The sequence below is a fragment of the Drosophila biarmipes genome, chromosome 2R, assembly GCF_025231255.1.
Source record: "Drosophila biarmipes strain raj3 chromosome 2R, RU_DBia_V1.1, whole genome shotgun sequence".
Classification (NCBI taxonomy): Eukaryota; Metazoa; Arthropoda; class Insecta; order Diptera; family Drosophilidae; genus Drosophila; species Drosophila biarmipes.
Window position 1 is genome coordinate 9954710 of NC_066615.1, and position 23220 is coordinate 9977929.

The 23220-nt window shown below is 44.6% G+C and overlaps 2 protein-coding genes across 2 annotated transcripts in view; one reads left to right on the forward strand and one right to left on the reverse strand.

The window, feature by feature from the left end:
* Positions 1–2612: 2612 nt before the first annotated feature.
* Positions 2613–22673, reverse strand: LOC108029886 (kallikrein-6). Its single transcript, XM_017102377.2, has 5 exons — positions 22537–22673; positions 3569–3840; positions 3470–3515; positions 3254–3408; positions 2613–3195 (listed from the first exon to the last, which is right to left on the reverse strand). Exons 2-5 carry the CDS (start codon positions 3783–3785, stop codon positions 2753–2755), a joined length of 861 nt encoding a protein of 286 aa, XP_016957866.1. The 5' UTR covers positions 3786–3840; positions 22537–22673; the 3' UTR covers positions 2613–2752.
* Positions 18553–23220, forward strand: part of LOC108030220 (TRIO and F-actin-binding protein) — a 35809-nt gene continuing 31141 nt past the window's right edge. Inside the window, exon 1 of the mRNA XM_017102995.3 lies at positions 18553–19051. The gene's annotated coding sequence lies outside the window, so the exon portion shown is untranslated. The remainder of the gene's footprint in view (positions 19052–23220) is intronic.

Sequence of the window (23220 nt, forward strand, 5' to 3'; positions counted from 1 at the left end):
TTCGTTCATTTTATTTTCCGGCTCTCAGTGAATTCATTTTTTTCGCCACTCGCCTTCTTGGTCCCTTTTCCACTTTTTGGTGGCCAAATGCTAACGGGTTTTAACGGATTTGGCCCGGCAGCGAGCGGCGCATTGCACAATTTTTGGGGAGAGATGCCTTTTTCGGTGCGCTTTCGGTGGCAGCAACGTGCAGATTTATTGCATTCAACTTTCGTGTGACTTTCACAACAAACTTTTATGTCTTGAAACTTTTCAAGTTTACTTAAGCAACAAAAGTTTGTCCTCGCCCATTCAGATTTTTCCCATTCTCGTCGAATTTATTGCCAAAAACACAGAGCCATTCGAGCTTAAGCGAAGCCAAAAAATGAAGTGTTGGTAATATGCTATGAATTATGCGCATTAAATTTCCAGTGTACGAGAGTGTCGTGGTGTGTGTGCCATAAAAGTTTGCGGTTTTTCCGCTGATTCGCGCTAATGAGGCGATGATGCGTGCGGAGAGCGTCTGCATCCGGCGGAAATGGGTCCTCGATTGTCGCAGTAAATCATTCGATTGGCAGCCATCGCATCGAGCTATCGATTTCCTGCTTTCTTTCGAACATAACTCGCAAAGCTCGCATTAGAATTATTAAAATTCCTGCTGTGGTTTCTCTTTTTCACATGGCACACACACAGAACCCACAACCACTTCGTGCAGCCGTATCATGTATAGGTATGGCTTTCACTTGGCTGACTGTGCCATTTGGCAAATTAAAAATATTTTGCCACAGGGGGCGGAAGGGGGCGCCGCATGCTCCACGTCGAATGGCACAAAAAAAGATGGAGAAATAATAAAAACGTAACCGGAGTGGAAGTGGCAGCCACAACAGTGGCAACAAAAATGAGCAAACATGGCATATTTATGCCAAACAAAATCAATATCGAAAGTGGCACACAAAAACTAAGGGGAGAAATCCGGTGGACTGGGTGCCCCGACATTTGAAATATTAGCCAGACCCAAATGTTCTCGCGGTGTTCCAAAAACACACATATCACACAGCATCTGATAGACATTTTTCGTTGTTTAATCTTTAAGTCCTAAGCAAATTTTCAGAAGGGAAATATTTGAGCTAGTCGAATGCAACTTTTTAATTTTTGCTCTCTGTGAATTCAGAAGCAGTTATAGACAGGTACGCATTAGTTTTAAAAATCCGCAGCCTCAATATAATACTTACGTTTGCAAATACCAAAAAGAAGGATTGAGAAAAAATAACATTGCCATTGTAGTCATACATTCGATGAATTAATTTTTTTTAACCGGTTCGGCAAGATGTTTAGGATTAGTACTTACTTATGTATGTTAAAATTTATCGGATATTAGCTCCTATAAAAAAACAGTCTTTTCATTAGACTATTTCTCTTCTATATGTATAGCCTTTAGCTTTATCTTTTTCCAGGCAAAAATATAATTATTCCCAACATTTTAGTCTTCTAAGGCTTTAAATTAGACTAAATCAAATCAAGCTTATTTGGTGCTCCTCTACACTGATTGATCAGGGCACTCAATACTGTGTTGCATCGATACAAAATGTTGAAGTGAGTCTCCAAAGTAACTGCCAAGCTATTTAAGTGCAGGAAATTGAATTTCGAAATGCTCACATCGAACGATGAATAGATGTTGCTGCCGTGGATGATACGAATCTGCGGCAACAACTTGTTGTTTGAGCCGGGAGCGGCGTGTCTTCAGTGGCTTCGTCGTTTTCAATTAGGAGCACCCATCTCGGCAATTTCCCGTTCGCCGGAGGGCGGAAATTATGGCACGCCCATTTTAATCATTCGCCATTTCCGGTGCACAGACACACCGTCGAGTGTGTATAGTGAAGCTAACGAATCTCCGGCTGGACGTGGACCTGGACCCGAATCTGAATCTGGATCTGCTCAGCTGGTAAAGTTTCGCTGGCAATTCGGGCATCTTACCTGGATGGCTGGACAGAAGTGCAGGCCAGGGATTTCACCAGGGACTGCCAGGACAGCGCTAATTGCACTTCTCAGCCAGGTGAAGGAGGTGCCTCCTGGAGGCGGGCTGCTCGAAATACGAAATGGGGGGCGGAGAACGACAAATTCCGTGGGCACAGAAACCACGCAAAATTTATGGTTTCAATTAAAAGTTTCACCATTTCCGTTCATTTGCGGCACAAACAAGCAGCCAGCGGCAAGTGGCAAGTGGCAGGCTGCCCCGAAGGAAGGTCGGCGGGGCAAGCCGGAGGGGAGCGCAATACGGTAATGAGCCTGGACAAAAGCGAGGCCCAAAAAACTTGTTACTTCTGCAGCTCAGCGCTTAGGAAATGGACAAAGTTTCGACCATCCGGCCGGCAATAAAAATGTGAATTATGAGAAATTTCTAGCTGCAATTTACTTCCTCAGAGTCGTTGAAAAAAGAATCCCCAAATTTCGCCATCAATAGGGTAGTTTTTTGCTACAAAAGGGCTTTCTAAATATTATTTTATATATTGGCTTTTTTCTAGACTGTTTACGTTTAGCAACATCCTTAACGAAACCATGAAAAGCACAATATGACAATAAAAAATCATTGAAAACTTTGAATTTTTAAGTATTATAAAGATGTAGGAGCAGCGGTTAAACTTTTTTACATTTTTTACAACTTTAAATAAACCATAAATTCAAAACCCTTGAATACCAACTGACTCGAAAGCAAATACTACTATAAAATATGTCGATCGCTTTCTCAAGACCCCAGAATTTCTTCCGATTTAAATTAGTTTTCCCCTGGCTCATTTCGAAATTGGATGTTCCATCGCCTGTGCACCGAATAGTTATTTACGACCTTAAGGATCCATTCGATATAGCTGGCGACCCGTGTATAGACCCCCGGACTTCGGCATTCCGTGCTGCCGAAACTGACGATTCCCAGCTGAACATACCGCAGTTGACCGTCAATGGAGGCCTGGTGGACCAATGGGCCTCCAGAGTCGCCCATACAGGTGTCTCCGATGGGATGTCCTGCACAGATCTGGTTCTCGGTGGTCCTCACCCAAAAAGCGTTGTAGCAATCGGATGCATCCAGCTCGTTCAGCTCCAAAGTCTGTAACACCCTCGCTGTATCCCCGTGGTGCGTTTTTCCCCAACCTGCTGCTCTGAAGGTACTGACGAGGGGAACTTTTGTGGGATCCGTCAGGATGCAGATGGGTCTGATAAATGCTAAACAAAACACTTTATAGGAAACATTTTCATGACAACAGTGGAGTGCATAACTTACCATTAAAGTGAACTTCTGGCCCCACCCTCAGTATCCCTATATCGTGGATATGTTCCGCTGCTTTATAAAGTTTATTTCTGAAGGCCTTGGTCACTGCAAAGTCCCAGGATGTACTGGACCTGCTCTGCGAATAATATTCACCAAGACGCACGACACTAGAGGGAAAATGTCTGACCTTCTGAAAGATTATCTTATGGTCTTAAAAACACAACTTACAGAATGTCGCCACTAACAATACAGTGAGCTGCAGTCAAAACAAATTCTGTAAATATAGTATAACGTATAGGCAATGTTTATCAATATATTGTACCTAACCTCTGTGGATAAGGGTACCGCCGCATACAAGCTCAGGTTCACTTTGGTTGTTAGTTTTGTAAATGAACGCCATCCAAGGATTGGCTCCGTGCTCTGCATTCTGGCCGTGCATTATTTTAGGGGTGATGCCTGTCAAGCCACAATTTGGTTCGAGGAACTGTGTCATCGCCGCTGGCCAAAGAAAAGCGATCCCGAAAATCGCGAGGAAAACAGCCATATCCTCTTTCCCTGGGAACTCCGAGCGTACTGATAGCTAAAGTGCCTACACGCATCTGAAATAATCTCTCAGTCAGCTGCTTATCTACATTACAGTACATTATACTTCGAAGTAAACATAAATAATCTCTTTTCCCGGAACGCCTTCTTCCTATTTTTGCAAATTAAATTGATACCACCATGTTTTAAACCTTTTCAGCTCCAGCTGCGAGAAATTGCATGAAAATGCGCGAATGTGTAAGCACTGTTTGTCATATCGTCACTAATTGAAGTGCAAATATTGATGAGTGCCTAGCAAGTGCAAACCGGCTCCGCTAATTTGCACAGTTCTCTCGTTCCGCCGCATAATGCGCCGCAAAGTATGCCACGCCAAGTCAATGCCACGCCCCCCCGCAGCCAGCCCACATGCCACCGCGCACCGCCCACCGCCCACCAGCCCCGCCCACTGGCAACTCCAGTGTCGAATGCAGCTGCAGAAATGCAGAGCAGCCAGGAAATTTGCGATGGGCGACGACTGACAGACATCCTAAATGCTGGCACAGGCAGACTCAGCAGAATTTCAGATTTATTCAAATCAACCCGTTCGAGAGGCGGGGGCGGCGACAGGGGCAAGGGGCGTGGCAATGAGCAACGGCAGTCGAATGAATGATTCAATTAGGCATCAAATATTTACAGCAGACGTTTAAATATTGCGACAGACATCAAGTGGGTCTGATATGGCCGGAAAATCTCTCGATCTGAGCCGAGATTTCCTCGAGAACTTTTCTAATTGGCCGCTAAGTGCGTTCGGTGGCCCTTGAGCTCTGTCTTTCAGGACTTTCCAGGACTCGAGGAGGGCCGCAAAGTGGGGCAAACCGGGCGGAAGACAGCTGCATTTTGACGAGGGCACCGACAGTTCAATATGCACACTGCATAAATAAGCAAATAACTTTGCCATTGTTTCTCCAAGCCCCGTCTACCCCTCCATTCACCATTTTCCAGCCCAAAGGCTGTTGCAGTCCCAGTTTCTGTCTCGATTCGATTCTCTGGGCTCCAATAGTTTTCTTTTAGATTTATGAGTTTCTCCAATACAAAATAGTTGCATGAATTCCCACCGCCATTCCCCGCTGTGTGTGAGTGCGCTTGTTCAATTCAAATAGTTTGATTACAAAAGTTTTCCCATCGAACATTGGCATTCGGGCAGGTGGAAGAGCTGTTTTGGCCCGGCGAGCGCACTTTTTGCACTGCGAATTATTATTAATTTAATGGGAGACTAGAGGAACTCCACTCTCCCACACTGCGCAACATTTATGTAATTTAATTGGATTTGATTTGCAAGCATTTTGCCAGCCGGCAGCAGGCTGCCAGTCAACGTGGCCACGCCAAGTTGTCGTTCAAGAACTTGAGCACTCCAAATATTTTCATAATTTTTATCACGATTGTAATTCTCGCCGAAAAGTTTTTGCATTCTCGTTGGCAAAGTTGTGCTGGGCCAACTTTCATCGTGCCCGAGAAAAGTTTTGGCTGCTGACAATGAGCTCACAGCAGATTTCTGAGTTAATTTCCAGCACCATTTTGGCTGGAGCTGCCGCTGCTGCGCTTTGTATTGTGTGCAACTTTGTCGGCAATAACAATAACAATTGCCAGTACACGCTGCACGCACTGTTAATAAGCCAAATTATAGAGCCGCAGAATGGGCTGAGAGCCGAATGCTGAATGCCCCACGTTGGGCGCCAACTAATTGGTGCTTAATGCGGATACTTGCGAGCAAAGTTGGCTTTAAGCCGCCGCGCCTTATCAATGTCGGCCCAAATGGATCTCGCTGACAGACAGGCGAACAATGCCATTAATCAAGCGCCCTCAAGGTGTTCTGGCTTTCTGCTGCTGTTTTTCACCACTCCGAACTTCGAATTCCCCAACTCACATGTCACATGCACAGAGGATGGGCACGGGCACGGGCACGTTTCGATTCCGCCCACTTTGGATACCACATGGAGCGACAGTTTTTCCTGCTGCTTTCCATTTTCCACTCAGAAAAAAAACAAAGAGCGAAAAAAGAAGCCGTCCCGCCCCTTTTCGCCCCCCAAGTGCTGACAGCGATAAATTCTAATGCCGGGTCAGCACTGCCAGCGACTGCCACGCCCCCAATTCCAGGGCGTATGTGAGTGTGGGCGTAGCAGTTGACCAAAGCATGAAAAATGCTTTCGCTTCCTTTGGCTTTTCCTGCTCCTTGTTTTGCTGCGGGAAATGAATGAAGAAAGGAAGTTAACTGGCATTTGGTTTTTGTTTGCCAAGGAAATATTTTTAGCACGTGTTTGGTCAATTTCTGTCCTTACAAAACCCACCCACCATTCGAGCCACCCACTTACAAGCCCGGCACATTTGTCACTTTAAATGCAATTTGACTTGTGCCCAATGCGCATAAGTTTTCCCTGGCTTTTTCCCTCGGCCGTCTCATGCCCACTCTTGGTCGGTGGCATTTTCCTGAGGCATTCTTCCGGCAATTTGTCGTGTCTTGTTTGGGCCAGGACATGGACGACTTGCACGGAACCGGAGTGGCGGCCAGGGAAGATAGGTAGCATGCACTTGGGAGCGCTTAGGGGAGAGCTCAGCAGAATCAATTTTAAAGTGCTTCCCGGGAAGCCAGCGCAGATATTTATTGTCTGCCCAGGAATTGCAACGATTGTCGGTGGGTCTCCGTCGAACACTTTTCAATCTGCATACGAAATCAGTGGCCATGCCAATTATTCCCATAGAGGAAGATGGGACTTACAGCCCTGCTTGTCATGGGTTCTCCTATTTCCATACCCTGCCTATAAAGTTTCGTGATTTGTGGTTTATTTTAATGGAACAGTTTTGTTAAAGCTTTTTAGTAGGATTTGGTTAGCTACTTTTTTAAAGCACAAAATATTATTGGTTATAAATTATTAAAAGAAAATCTGGTTTCTAAAAGTCTGCTGTTAATTTCCTAACAATTTAAATTGCTCCCCCTTTAAGTGCTATCTTAATGTTTGTACCCCAGCTACCGCAAGCCATTAGCCACCACCCAAAACCAATTACCACCTGACGAGCAATGAACTCAACTGTTAAGCTGTCGATTGTGGCAAAAAAGGAATGCCGAAATATTCGAATATGCACTGAACCGGGGTCAAATTACCCCGTCCCATGTGCAGCGCTTACGAGTTCATTAGGCTGGCTGCTGTAGCTGTTGCTTGGCTGTTCAATGAGCCGGAAATGTCTTCATTATGATTGCATATGGCCCAGGCGGTGAGCGGAAACGGAAGCGCCAAACTTCATTTGTTGTCTGGCTGGTGGCTGCTGTTGCCGTTGCCCTTGCTGTTTACCAGAAGTGCGTACGAGCGTGGCGATTCGTCGGGCGCACAATCTCAGCCAGGCGGCCACGGGGCGTATGAGTGATGGCGGCAGTCATGCAAACTGACAGTTTATTTACCCAACGCCATCATTACCGGGGCCACTGCCAGTCAATGTTTGCCGTGGGAGTCAGGGAGTCATGTGTGCCGGCTGAAATTATCGCACGATATGAAAAATTGACTGTGATTTATGCAATTATGTTAACAAAATATTTGCTCACCCACAAGTGAGGCACCCTCCGGCAGGATATCCATTAGAAAGACATTAGCTGGCAGCCCTTCTTCTGCCGCATACAAGTTTTATGGGCAGCACGCAACCCAAAAAACGGAACTTACTTGGCTCAGATGTCCGGGTTTGTGGTCAGCAGCATCTAGTTGGCCATAATGAACTCCCCTCGGCGGATCAACTTCGACAGGAAGAGGGCCGCAAAAAACTTTGTTGTGTTTATGAGTTCGAGTCCCCCAGTTTCAGTTTCAGATCCAGTTTGCCCGACAATCCCCTGGCCCCGGGCATCGATGGCACTTCACATCGACTTGTCAGAAACAGCCGACGGCAAGTTTTTTGATGTGTCAGCAGGCGGAGGGAGGAAAATGGACAGGGTGGCTGGGACGTAGGTACAATCTAATAAACGAGCTGGCGAAAAAGAATAACAAACTTTCACTGACCTTTGTGGGCTGGTGTGTGAACTCTGATGAAAAATCTACCCCCACCATTGGGGGACCTTTGCCCCACTCACACACGCAAATTGAAATGAATAATAGAACGTCGTGAGCCAAGGAAAACAACCCAAATGAGACCCATTGTTGGTCGTTGGTTGGCTGCCTTTGTTGTGCCCAGTGTCCCTGGGGTGTGCGTGGTGCAGGGCAAACAAACAAAGTGAGAAAAAGTTGACACATTCACTTACCAGATTAAAATGGAGCCAAGGCCACACGGAGAAAAAAGGGTAGTAATTAGGGCGGGGAAAAGTTCTGAATGCAAATAAACATACATATGGTTTTAAAACTCCATTATCTTTGTAACTTGGTCAGAAATCTCCATTGTTTTGAAATCAATTATGAAAATGCCTGAATGTATGCAGTGTACATTTGCGTGCTTTTGTTGCATACTTTATACACCTTAGGGTAATTTTTAAGGCACTAATGAAATTCGTAATTTGTTTTAAATACGAGTCACATAGTTTGGTTATCAGACAGCAAGTTCATTTTTCTCCCTGTAGAATAGCCGCAAAATTGATGGGTAATCGAAAAGCTCAAATACACACCTGCGTCAAAGTAGGCTTTTATCAAATGAGTCCGCACAAAAGATGAATGGAGGCCGATGCCTTTGATTTATGGACGCAAAGTAGTTTTGCACTCCAAAGTCCGCTACATCAATGTCAGTTAATTGCCATTTATTTAGCCATCAATTGTCACTGGAATCCCGCAGCGGAATCTTCGCCCCAGTGGCCTACAACATTGGGCCATTTAGACAAGGCCAAGACGATAGACCAAGTTCAGCAAAGTTGGCTGGCAAATTGCTCAGCGAACTGTACTAATCGGGGTCATATGCGCAATTATAAAGAATAACAGAGGAGCAGAGATTCTGGCTTAAAACCCAATACAAGAGCCCTCGAAGGCAGCCAAGTTTTTTATGAATTTCCCAACAGAAGCGGCGGAAAGAGTCGGCCAAAAGTCCCGCATTCGTCATGGCTGGCTGCTGCGTCTCTGGAAAATCAGTCGAATGGAAAGCAGACTTTACCGACTGCCAGGCATTCGTATCTCACCCAAGCCCACGGCTCTTTAAAAACGGCGGCCACTTCATTTAAATCGCGTGAGCTGAGGCGTTTGATGATTTGTTTTCGAGATTTGTTAACAAATTGATGGCCAGAAGCGGCCAACGACGAGGGGAGTCATAATTTGTGCACCCCACTGGATTTATCATCCACTTCAAAGGCGCTAAGCTGGGAGCTGGAAAACATATCTAATTGCAAATTAGATCCCGGCCAGAGGTCACGTGTCGTGGTCGTCGGTGTTTGCACATGGAAGCCGAGCCAATCGAAGATGAGCAGGACTAATCCCGTAATTACAAATCCACGGCTCAACGCTCGACTGACTTCTTCAGCTCTCCCCGCCGCTTAATGTTTCCTTTTTTCCGCCCTGAACTTGAGCAAAAATCGATGGCTCGTCCTTGTGGGCCCCTCATAATTTTCATAACGTTGCCATTTCCCCGGATCGATTCCATGCCATTCCATTCGCTTCGATTCGTCTGCGAACTCTTACATGGGGTTTCCTGCCGATAAGAAAAATGCGCACAAGGGGCATTGAAATTTATGCCCTGAATTTATGCCCCTTCGCATTATGTTTCCTCGGTCCGATTTTCCGATTTTCCGCCTTCCTCGGAGACCTCTCTGCTGCCCAGGTTTAATAATTTGCCGTTGAAATGCAGCAAGCTGCGCAATTTTCTCGACTTGAACTCGCTCCTGCGGATACCGAGATAACGAGTTGTGGAGTTTTCCCAGGGGGGAAAATGGACGAATGGCAATCGGAGGGGTGGGTCGAAGTTAAATGCTGATACAACCTTATCGCTGCTAATGCAAATGCAGTCAGCCAAGTCAGTGGAGTCACCCAAGTCAGCCGGAGCAGCCCCTGAGCCAAGTTAATTTATGCAAATTACTCATTTTGCGATTAAATACTTATTCCATTGACAAACAGTGACGGCCGGCGTTCACCACAAGGGTAATTTGCGAAATGTAGCCAAACCGCACACACATCAGCTGCACTCCGTTGGTGATGAGTTGATGAGTTGAGACGAGATGATTCTTGGGCTCTGGACCCTTCGCCTTTGGCCTCTGGCCTTTGGTCTTCGGCATCCCGGGAATGCGACTAAGACGAATGGAAACCGCATCAAAAGCACCAAAACAAACCGAGCCGAACCCACAGCAAAGCGAGCCAGGGCCTGTCCACCACTGATGTCCTGAGTATCCACATAAATCCGGTTTAATTAATTTAACCTGTCAAGCCGTTTGATTGCATTTGAATGGCCATGATGGCTTAAATCGAATGAAGTTGAAGTGTTACACGGCTGAAAGACGTCTTCCTCTCTGTCTGCTGCACTTCTGACGGGGAAAATTGATTTTACTTCGCTCTCGCCGGCATTTCATTTCCCTCGCGTGCAGTTCGCCGATTGTTTTGGAATTGATATTGAAAGCTGTCAATTTGCATTTGACATCGTTTTCCATTTTTGCCGAAAACTGCACTTTTTCCCCCTCGACATTTTTGCCTTTTACTTTTCCAACCATCCAACCAGCCATCGTTTTGGCCCGCTGCCTTCCTCGAACATTTATATTTTTTGTGGCACTTTTTGTTGTGATTTTTCAGTTGATTTGCCCGCCATTTGCATAGGAGTGGGTGGCTTGGGGGTTGGGAAATCGCTGCTTGACTTTGATGTGTTTGACATTGTTTTCGTTTTTCGCTCTTTCCGGCGAACACGTTTCGTTCGTGGCATTCAATGGGATGTTTTCATTGGCATCGGGACTGCAACTCCCACTTCCACTTCCGCTGCCACGCTTGAAATCGGTATTTGGTATTTTTGGCGAGCAACAATGCCGCACTCGCTTGTTAATGTCAGCCTGGATGACTTTGTCGTGTCGCGGCCCCTAGTTGAGCGGGTAAAGCCCACCCAGCGACTCATCAACCTAAAATCCACAATCCACAGCCCATTCTCTTCCCCATTAAAGCATTTTAGCCGCGAACTCGCCGGATTGTCACTATTAATTATATCAGCGCAGACTATCAAATTATTATTATCGCATTATCCGTTGGCAAATTACGCGTGTGTCGAACTATAATAGATAGCGTTTGGCATTTGAGGATCACGCTTTAATGCTGCGCTTTAAAAATATGCGCATTTTACCGCGCTGAAGAGCTCCAAACTGGCTCATAAATATTTAGGAAGCTGCGGGCCAAAAAAAGATGAATGGATGGCGCCGAGGAATAAATTGTTAACACGCATGTGCCGCGAAAATAATGCGAATGATGAAAATTAACTGAAAACTTTATTAAATATGCAGCAGCGGGCGTTCGCCGGGGGTGGGCGGAAATGGCGGGGAAAAGGCCGGGGGCAGGGAAAGCCGGGACTGCCGAAGGAGAAGTAATGAACGTTGAATGTTTAAACAAAGCGAAGGTCCTTGGGAAGGGGTGGCTGGGCGAAGGCGGGGCAGGCGTTCAAATCTAGGCTACAACTTTACTTAATGCAATAACCGTGTTATGGGCCCGCCGCAAGAAGAAGAGCAGGTCGAGCAGGACGGAAGGGATGGGCAGGGGACATGTAAATGGGAACACGGCAGCAACAATTCCCCGGGAAGTCAAGACAACGACACGCACACAGACACACTCCCCATTGTGTGAGCCAACAAACACAATCAAATGCATTGGCCTAAGGACACGGCCACGTTGGCAACAATGGTGATTTGGAAGGGGAGCAGCGGCACAGCGGGCTACTTTCCTGTCATTCACTCATTCACTCCTGAACTTCTCGCCACGGACTTCTCCTCGGGCCTGAATTCCTGAGCTCCCGATTCCAAGAAATAGCTGGCTGACGGTGTCTCCCCACTGCCCATAATCATTCAAAGGAAAGCATTCCTCCAGTTGCTGGGGAAATCGTGTCGCAATCGTGTTTATGAAACCAAATGCTTCTGCATAAGGCAACTGATTTCGCAATTTAAGGAAAAATCCTCTTATTGTGGAAAATTGTCACTGAAATTAAAATTGGTTAGCCCTGGGTTTGAATTTATTTTAAATCAATTAGAAAATGTCTGTTATTTGATGTTAGTTCACTTTCGGTGATTGTGATTAAAAAACATCCCAAAAGTATGCATAAAAAACATGACAAAAGCTTTTTAAAGCATACTTTTAGACACCTTTATACTTGGTTTAGACTGAAAGCGGTCAAAAGGTATGCAATAATATTTTTTAAAATATCTTTTTCATAGCACACTTTTAGACACCCTAATAGTTATTTTATTTCTGTTACTTGTTGGTTGGTAGTGCTTGGTTTTAGGATCCTTTTAGCCTCAGTGTGCCCCAGAGTCTTCCTACTTTGCTCGGTTTCCCCTTCCGGCTTGTTTATTTTCATTTCGCTGCATTCACCCCCCATTCGGCACCCGGCTTCCAGCGCCAGCTCCAGTTCCATTTCGATTCACGCTCAACTGGCAGCATGATATATGTGCTTGGCATGCGTCGCCTGTTGTTATATTTCTGGGCCGCCTCTGACTTATGATACGGCCATGGCTATAGCTGTAGCCTACGCTCCTCCTATGCGTGGAAATGAATTATTGTCGCTCTGTGCAATTTTCAATTTCATAAGCAGGCGGCGTGGCTCGTTGGCTGTTGGCTGTTCGCTTTTGGCTGCTGAATGTTGCGTAAACGATCTGAACTCTGGGGGCATACCAATTAGGTCGGCTGTTTGTTGGGATCGATTTGGCCGGGGATAATTGCCAAAAATGGGGGCCGTGGGGCCTCTGGCTTATCGGCCGTGCGTAAGTGGATTGTTTTCGACCTCGAGCAAAGGTGTGTGCGGGCAAATATTTAAATTTGGGAAAATAATGTATTATATCATTATGGCCTGGCGGGCGCAATCAGCGGGAGGCGTTGATCCTAGTCCTGCAAAACCCAGGTCCTGGTCCTGTTTCTGCGATTCGGGTGGGTTCCTCTGGCTGCCTGCCAGCCTGCCAATTTAATTCGTTTGCATAAATTTTCGTTGTTTTTGTTACTGTTTGTGCTGTGGGTCGCAGAACCGAGCCCTGTGGCTTTTTTTATGCCCTCCAAGCTCTTCCTTGCGCTCGACTTTGCCTCGGTGTGGTTTCTATTTTTTATATTATTTCCTTGTTTTGCTATGCAAAATTCGATTTTAATGTGCTGGCAAATGCTTTAAATATTTTCTACTGCCAAAAAGTGGGGGGTGGAACCGCTTTGCATGCTGGCTGGCTAAGCGAAATTCGCTGGCAGCCATGGGAAACGACAATCGCTGGAAGTTTGCTCAACTGTCTTGGAGGGTAATTGACAATTAGGCTAAAAGTTGCAGCCATCTTCAAGTTGATCAATAATTCATTAGGCCATTGTCCATCTCAGGGACCCCTTGACCGTCCCCGCCCATGACCACTGACGCCCCGCTGACCCCTGACCCCACAGCAATCGCTGTGGCTCCTCTGGCCCTCCTTGGAGGGTCATAAATCATCATTTATATTATTAACAAGGGATCAAAACAGACAAGCCGAACTTCACACACACGGACACCAACACACTCACACGTGAACACTTTCGTATGCATATGCATGAGTGTGTGTGTGCAATGGCGCCCGTGCTGGTGTGTGTGCGTGTTAACCGGAAACCAGAGCAACCGCAAATGACAAGGGAATATGTCCGTCTAAACTGCTTCCCTTCGCTGCGAAAACATCAAAGTCCGAGGGGGGAGGTCGAAAGGGGCGTTGGGGCCAGTGTGGGGTAAGGAGTGGAGGGACCACGCCAAAGTGAAGCATATTTATGGGCGCAACATAAGAGAAATTCCAAACTATGAGACGGTACAGTCACGGCCAAAATACTGATGCTAGGTCGAGGCTCCTTTGCTGCCCATAGAGATAGGCATTTAATTACGTGCTTCAAAGGCAATTCCAAAGCGAGTAACATATTAGAGCGACATACTTATCGATAAGGGACTTCAAAGCAGGTAAGCACTTTAAAAAGGTGGTTGGCAAGAATTTTTATAATATGTTTTAATATAAATAAGTATAGAAAAAGCTTAAATAATAAGTTGAAATCATAGGTTAGATAACCAGTAAAAATGTATATTTTAATATAACCATTTTTAAAGACTATCTTATACCTCGATTTTATTATATTAATATCTCAAAAACACATTTTTCAGTACTCTGCGTACCATAAAACTACTGTACCGCACTGCAAAAAATATGACTCAGCAGCTATCTGTGTTCCGGGTTAAACCCTTAGTTGGAATCGCAGTCCGAGTCGGTTAACACTCACCGGGTGTTTGTTTTTGTGATGGACTGCCTGCCTTTTCTGCCCTCTGGCCAGGATTCGAGGTGAGGCTGGCGGGCAGCTTTGCATGTTTTATACTTCTGACCTTAATACCTGCGGAACAACTCCCGAGCATGACCATATAGCATATAGCAGGACGCACGGAGTATGGAACTTGGAGTTCCGGACACGGACACCGACAGGAGTTGAGCGTGTGAAGCTGTTTTTGTCTTTGGGGCTGCTGGCGCTAAGCTCAAAAGCAAACACAGGTGTTCACGGGTGTAAAAGTGTTTCCAGGAGCAGGAAAATGTGCTGCATTATATGTGATAGTTGGCCAGTCAAGGTGGCAATTTCTTTGATTCATTTACAGATGTTATTGGTAAATTTAAGCCCTTTTAAATAAGCTTGATTTTAAATCAATATGGCAAGGGAACTATGTACAAACAATGCGATGAGTTATATTTTTAAGCTCAACCGTGAAGTTATTTTGAAAATAATCCCTTAAACATTATTTAAATCACTCTATTGAATGTGTGGTAGGATCTTAACATCGATTACAGGGGGCCGTTACGGCAGAAGTGTCCTCGAGGCCCAAGCAAACATGGCCGGCAAAGAGCAGCTCTCAGTGAATGCGCCCCGCAAACACCATGAATTATGGATATTCTAATTTGGATCTTATCGCACTCATTAACACCTTAAGGCCCACAAGCAGCTCTTTAGAATTTCCCGCTGAGACGGATGCCTTTCTCACATGGTTTGGTTGGCCATAAGTTGATAAAGGTTATCTCGTGGGAAGTGGAGCAAAGGGGTACGTTTTAAACAGAGCTCAGTGGGTCAAGGGTGTGGCTTGCAAAGGGGGTGGCAAAAAGCCGCCACAGGCAATGGATTGCATGGATCACCGTGGCCCATATGGCCAATCGACAATTGTCAATTGGCAATTACCAATTGCCGTTCATCAGTTTTCGGCTTAAATTGAAAGCCTTACATTGCAGCTCAGGCATGTAATGAAACAAAGTGCAACACGGAGAGCTCCACAAAGGAAACGGACAGGGGGTGGGTGGATGGGGAGGGGCAGGCGAAGGACACTTGTGCAGCTTCAGCAAAATTTTTAATTAAAATCTTTGTGCTTTCACTGTGCGTGCTTAATTAATTGTGCTTTAGCTGGCAGCGGCAGAAGGGATTCCCGCTCTCAACACGGAAAGGCATATTACCGCCTTTGGACAGTCCTGGACAGAAACGGTTAATTTTCATTCGGTCCCGCAGTTAACAAAGTCCTTTGAAGGCTTAACTGTGTTTTTAAAAATATGTGTATAAATTAAGAATTAAATTAAAGAAATTAATTGCAAATTTCATTTAATAAAGTTGATTTCAAGAGTATTTTAAAATTCTCATTTTGTCTTTAAACAGGTGTGTAAAAATATATGAATCCTTATAATTGAAAGTCAATACTTAAAATAACAGAGTTTGCGAAAAATCTTAAAAATCTAGCCCCAATTTGAATAAAAACCTTCAGTCCGCAGAAAATTGCGAACTCAAATCGCGAAGTTTTTCCACCTCATCCCAACCTCCCCTTTTATTTTTATTTCCATCCTCCCACACACACACGAGCTCAGGGGCGAAGTGCTTTCAGCACAAAACAAGTGTAAATCAAATAAAACCTAATAAAATATATAAAGGGGCGAACGCAGGTTGCCACACGCCCATCCACACGCCCAACCCCCCACTTTTCCACCACCCACCTACGCACACACACTTACAATGGCCCAGATGGGCATGGCAAACAAAAAAAAGGGAAAACGAAACCTAAATGGCAAACGAATTGAAGTCAGCAATTTTATGTTTTATTGCAATTCTTGCCTTTCACTGCCACCCCCGAAACCCCACACTCTATTTTACGGTTACCTAGCTGCCCCTGACTCCTTTCCCCACTTTCTCCATTCGCCACGGCTTGTCAAATGGGGGAACACTCGTGGAGCCGTGGATTCCGTTCCACATACGGCCATATTCCATCTGCATCAAAAGGAAAAAACTCTGCCCGAAGCAGGCGAAATCGCTTAAACCGAAGATTTTTTGCCACTGCCGCTGGTGCAGGGGGTCGAGCAAGGCAGGAGCGGTCCAGCAGGGGGTTGGAGTTGTCCTGGCGATGCGTCTGCTGGCTCCAGGCCCTCGCCACGCACCCCCGCTCCACTGCCCTTCGACCTGCGCATATGTCATAAATGGGGTCTGGGTCCTCCGGCTCCCCTGCAAGGGCAGGGTTGCAAAGGCGAAATGGAAGTGGTAAAGGATACTGCTCTACGAAGGGGTATCACCCACCTACTCTTTCCAAAGGTTAAACCTTCTTTGAACCTGGGTTAAAGGAAATAGATAGCAAGTTAAGTTTCTCTTCACTTTTCTGAGATTTTTAATTTAACTAACATGTCTTTTTAATTTAAAATAAACTCTCAAATTCTATTATTGTCTTACCTATGTATCATTACATTTTATTGCTCATAAATTTTCAAATATTACGAGTTATATTAACTTATTTATTCATTTTTTAATCGTCAATGGAATACTCTTCAGAGGCTACCACATATTAAATTAAATCTATTTCTAAACATTATTTTAAAAAATATTCCTGAGAATTTTTCGGGCATATCCCAACTGAGTCCTTAATTACATAGTTTATAAATATTTAAAAAAGGAAATCTCTAGTCACAGATTTTGTTATTAAGTTAATAATGTTATAAATATATTTGATCTGAGAAGTTTTACAAAAACTTAATTTATTCAATCAAAATTTAGAATTTTGACTACTATAACAAAACCTCCTATTTATTTGTATTACATAGAAGTTCCCAAATGATAGTGTATATAAACTTCAGCTATACCACAGATCCTAACAGTGCTCCTTGTTTATTCTTTTATCGGTCTTTCTGCGGCAAGTGCGCTGCAATTGTGAGGCAGTTGTAGATACGGATATCTGTCTAAACACACGTTCGAGTGCGGCTGTGTGCGTGAGCGGTTGAAAGTGTGCGGTTGTGCCCCTGTGTGTGAGTGTCGTACGCGTGTTTTTGGGGAGGTATTCGTGCGTGTTTGTTTGGACCCCCGCCCCTGCGCTTAGGGTTTTCTATTGAAATTATTTCCATCGATGTGCTTCATGGGCCCAAATGGGCAGGAGGGGTTAAATTGTTTTGAGGCACGCATAAATTATGGAAAATTGTTGAACATACATAATTTATGGCAGGCAATATCGGAGTAATTCAATAAATGGCCCAGGCCGAATAATTTATGTTCCAGCTCGATCCCGATCAAGCAACCTCAAAAAAGCCCATCTTTGTGGTTTAACCAAAAAATGAATGGAAAAAACATAAATTTCGGGCTTTATCCGGCATTTACAATAATCTAATTCAACTTGAAAGTCAATAATTTATTTCTGACCAGAGTGTCGAGAGCGGAATTAAATCGAAAATTCAATTGCGCTAACTTTCGGGGATAACTCATCGATTTGTTTGTTTTGGTTCGGCTCCATTGTGGTTTTACTATCCCTATACCTATACCCACTCCCTCCCGGCTCACCAACCCCCAACATTTTCCTCTTTCCATATCGGATCCCGGAGGCTGCTCACGCCCGGGCCATAAAACTTTTATATCAACTTATGTACACTTACAACGGCCATTATAACGCATTAAACATAAACGCTGTTTCATGGACCTCCTGCCCTCCTTCCCTCCAGCTTGGCTATCTAATTGCCAATGCCGGCACTCTCACACACTTTGGACTTCGGTCTTTGTACTATGGACTCTGGACTGTGGCCTTCGGAAAAGCTAAGGGGCGGTAATAAATCATTGGCGATGACTGCTGCAGCAACCTCATCGAACATTAAAATAATTGCAGAGCGCAAGTTGGCCAATGATTGCGCCCTCCGAGTTCATTAATGATAATTAAAAAAGTTTGTCCATCAGCCGTTTGTCCATGGCCGAAGGTAGTTCATTAGTGATAGAGCCGGCTGGTGCTTGTGGAAACCGGTTTCGGCCCGGATTACCAACACCTCCTTCCGGACCCTGGGAGCAGCCTGTTTTGGGCCCTTTGGCGCTTTTGGGCCAAATGCAATTGGATCTCCGGTTCGATTGCAGAAGTCATATTTCAGTGCCCGAAAGTAGGCAACATCCAATTGAGGCCTGACTCCTCGGCTCATTCCTGTCGCTCTGCCAAATGTAAACAAACATTTTCCGGAAGAGGAAAGCGGAACGGGGTTTTCCTGGAAGCCCAAAATGCACGTGCAGACTATCAGAGCGGCGAAAAGCCTGCGCAGACTCACCAAAAATCGAAGGGAGAGCCGCAGTGTTGAGTTTTCCTGCAAGCCAAGTTCGCATTGAAAAGCCTTTGTTCGCTTTCCCAGCCAGTCAGTTCGTTCGCGTTTTTCGTCGATGTAGCCTGGGGAAATCCCGTGCTTTTCCGTTGCCAAAACGGGATTAAACCCAAAAGTCGTAAGAAGTGAGTGAAATTGCCGCGACTTCAAAGTGGCTTTGATGGCGAAGTAAAAAGTTTACGACCAGCCTAAAAACTCTGGACTCGAAAGTGATCTGTGGAAAAGCAAGAGTACAAAAACTGAAAAAGTGTTGAGTGATACATATCTCGGCCTTGTTTACTTGATGGCTTTGACATTGGCGCCACATTTGCATCCAGGGGCAGGTGTAAATATTCATTTCTCTAGCTGGCAAAGTTGTCGCCTGCTTTTAGCATAATTAAGCGCATCAGCACGCCCCCGTCGGCCGCCCTCCGTATTTACAAAGAACTGCAGAAGGACAAAAAACTTGGCCAGAGCCTTGAAACTTTGAAGAGCAGCCGCCAGTCAAAGCAGCTTTAAGGTCCTGTTTTGTGTTGCCCCTCCTCATAGGATCCGACGGGCAGGCGAACTGCATGGTAAGTGGCGAGCACCTTCCTCCTCCGCCTTGGCCAAGTTAGCAGCTTGTTTATAGTTGGTTAATTGAAGCCCAGGGTAAAGTCCGGGAAACTTAAATTGAATACTGCACTTGCCAGACTTAATTATGCAGCGCACGGGCCTTGGGAATTTATCGCCAAAAGAAAAGCCCTAAAAAAGAAGCTCCAATTCAATGCGGATTATTGGGCCGTGCTTCAGAAGTCAATTCCTTACACTGCTACTCCGGCTTTCCCCGACAAATCTCCTAACTACAATAGTAATCTCTCTATCACAATTTCCCCGCTCTTGTCTCGCTTCAAAATCGAAACGAAACTTGAATGGCTTAAGTGATTTGGCAACTCGATCGCATTCGTTTGAGCATTTCGATGCTAAGGCAGTGAAAGAAAAATATTGAAATTTTTTCGTGCAAAACTTATTAGTATAGTACTATGTACTTACTCTTATTTAAATCAATTAGTTTATTCATGCTTAACATTCAATTAAATTAAATTTGAACTATAATAATTCTATACTATTATGGTTTATAAAATTAGGTGAAACTCTTTACTCGATCTAACAATACCTTTCCTAACAAGTATTTAAACTTTATCAATTAAAATATCCCTACTAAATGTGGTTAATGTTCGATTTTCAATAAATGTTTCTCTTATTTTTATGATTTGATTTGTAATACAAAGACCACTATTTTACCGCAGTGTTATACCTTATCACGATTTTTTCCTTTTCCGATTAGGGTCGGGATTCGCTGCCTACTTTCGGGCACTGGGAAAAACTTTTTAAGTGCCACAGCAAAAGGCGCCGAATTAAATTAAAAATGGGGAATGGCTCGAAGACGAGGAATATCGGCTCGTGTGCAAATAAGAGCAAAGGGAGCCCGGCTTCAAATTCAATTTGAGGAGCATAGTCTCCGCTTTCCCTTTCCCAATTTCCCCTCCCCCGAGTTAACCCCAAGAAAACCCCTGCCCCAACAATAGTTAAGCGGAAATGTAAGTCCCCGGGGGCAAAGGCATCACGGAGCCTTGGAAGTGTGTCAAAGTACGTAAAGCTGGCGAGGGAATCAATCGAATCGAATCGAATCGCATGGCGAGGAAGCGGCGATGAAGGCGAAGCGAAAAACCAAACAGCCACGAGCCATAAAAATGGGCCAAAATGAGTGGGTGAGACGTCAAAAGAAATTGAAATGGAACTCGAGCAAAAACTACTTTGTTTGCGATTAGCACTTGGCTTGGATTATGGGCGAGAGGCGTCCAAGACGGCAGGGCGGCAGAATGGCAGGCGTTTGCCGAGAGGAAATGAAATGTGTGTCAATATATTGATTGAATAATGGTCTACATATTGACAAACAACTCAAAAGGCACTCGACAGAGCCAGTCTAGAGACGCAGCCCAGTCAGTCAGCCGGAAGAGAGTCGCAGTGGCAGCCTCGGGGGCAACAGGAAACGGAAGTTACGCACACACGCACTGACTCACAGGGACACTCACACGCACAGGCTGTCGAATCGGCAAATGCAGAGTGAGACATCAAAAGCATTTCGAGTGCCTCGTCATCAATGCAAAGCAGCTGCTGGCATCCCAGAAATATTCGGACGGAGTCGTTGGATATAGACCTCGATCCCCAAGACGAAGAAGCTCCCTAGACGAGAAAGGGAGAGCGAGGGGCAGGGGCAGGGGCATGGAAAGAGGCGTTGGGTAACACGTGTTCCTTTAATTAGATAAAGTTTGTTTGCATTACAAACATACTGGCAGCAATTTGCCTCTGTGCTCAGTTGTCGATGGCAACGCCAAGTTCTTTTCTAGCTTTTTTCTCAGCAACTCCCCCACTTCTTGGGGGCTGGAAAATTCCCCCGGCGCGGAAAAGTTCTGGAGCATGATTGACTGACGCACGTCTAGTCAAATAAAAATAAAAATGGCACATGGAAATAGAAATAAAAAATAAAATATGCCAGCAACTTGGTCGCTCTGTGAATATTTATGTAAATAATGCCATTGAATGGTGCAGTGCTCATTTGGGCGACGTTTTCCGCAGAGTTTTCGCAGAGTTTCCGCTGTGTAAATATTTGAATATTTGGCTGCTTATTTATTTCCTTTGTGGCCATTTTCGCTTTGAGCCAAAGGAACTTAAAAATTCTTCAAAATATATACAGATTTCACGATTTCCCGATTGTGGGCACTCGCTATGTGGCCTCATTAGCCCTCAAACAGGCCGAAAATTACTCAATGGCACTTTAAGCTGCTGCAAATCCCACATAATGATATAATATGAACTGCATATTTAACGAGCCGAGGGGAACGCCTGCGAAATCCCCACAAAAGGCCTTTTGCGAATTCAAGGCTTTCTTCAGCCCCTTTCTTCTCGGCCCTCTTTCTGCATCGCTTTGTTTGTTGTTCGGCTGGGGGATTGTTGTTAATTAAAAGCTCACAAAAGTAGGTAACATGCATATTACACACACTCACTCACTTTCAATTGTTGCACATACGTATTAACTCGGCCCGAATGCCGTGGTGTGTGTTCTGGGGCTTCCTCTTCCTTCGACACAACAATGAAATGGCGACCATTGAGAATGATAACAATGAAGGCCGGCACTGCACATAAACTTGCCAAACAAACAACAAGGAAAGTGCGCAACAACCACAGCGACGGCTACAATGAAACACACTAACACAAATCTTTATTTAAGCATAACACAAAACACGAAAAAAGTAAGGAAAAGAGCCGCAGAAAGAAACCAATTCAATGGTGGAAGCCCACAAACACACTGAAGCCCTGACAAAAAGAATGGCAGAAGAATGATAGAAGAAGGGCCGAAAGAGAGGCCAACGGGGCGGCGAGTGAAAAAATTAGAACAGTCAAGCGCCTCGGGATATGCAACACATAAAACTTGCCAGCCAAGCTGGAAAAGCGACTTCAAGGGCCTTCAACTTGCTCCACTCTCGCGCTTAAATGGGCGCTGCACTGGGAGAAGTGTCACATTATTGCTTGAACATTTAGAACTCTTACAGTTACAGTAACAACATTTTAAAATTTCATTTTAATTTAATTTGTCCTCTTTCAGTTTTTATTGAAACCTACTAGCCTTACCGAATTGTATACAGATTTATAATTTCATTTAAAAGGGTGTTCAAAAGCAGCAATATAAATTTAATCAACATCACAAAAACCACTACAAAATTACTGTTTGACTTAGTGCTTAGAATTTTAATTATATTTACTCATTTCTCCATCAGACTTTCAACTTTGAATTATATTTGCCTAATTCAACCCAGATGTAATTTAAAAACATTGAAAAGGTTTCTAAAAGTATGCTATGTAATATGTTCTTGTGTCTATAAATTGTACATAAATGTTCTTTCCTTTCCTACTGTTACCCAAATTTCACTTACTGATGTTGTAATATAATATTTCGATCTTAAATTTAATTTATAGTGAAAAATATTTTGAATGATTTCTTGTATAAAAATTGACTTACATCTTAAAGAGGTTTCCTTAAAGCGTTCGCCTTTTTTCCAAGTGCTTTTGCTGTTGTGCCAGTGCCATTGCAGCAGTCAACTGGATGGCCAGCCATTTCCGTTTCGATGTCTCCCGTTTAGTCGGATGGCAGTTAAGCCGTTCCCTTCCACTCGATGCCAGTTTAAACTTGGCTTGGCCCGGCCTACACACGCACACGAGTTCACGTACTCGATTTTCCCCCTGTGTGGCAAAGTTTTCCCCAACTCCTTTGGGGCAAAAGCAAAAGCAAAGGGAAAATGAAAAGAAGCAGAGGAGCAAAATCGAGAGAGGACGAGGCTGCCAAAAACTTTGCATCGCAAACTTTTCTGCATATATTTTCCACAAAACGGATGCTTGTTTTTCATGTCTGCTGGCTTATTTCGTTTTGGGGTTTTCCATTTTTAGGTTTTTTCCCTTCTGAACCCCTCTTAAAACCAAACCGAACCCCCCGCCGGCGGGCATATTCACTTAGAAAACCTCTTTCCATCCTGCCCTACCGATTTCAAATGCTTTAATCGCAATTTATCAAATTGGAAGAGGCCGAGTCGGGCTGAAAAGTTTCTGCCTTCGAAATTGGGGCATTGTAAGCGTTTAATTTGTCAGCCATTTGCTTAGTTAAAAGTTTTTCATTTTCCATTTGCATTTGCAGTTGCTACATGCCTGG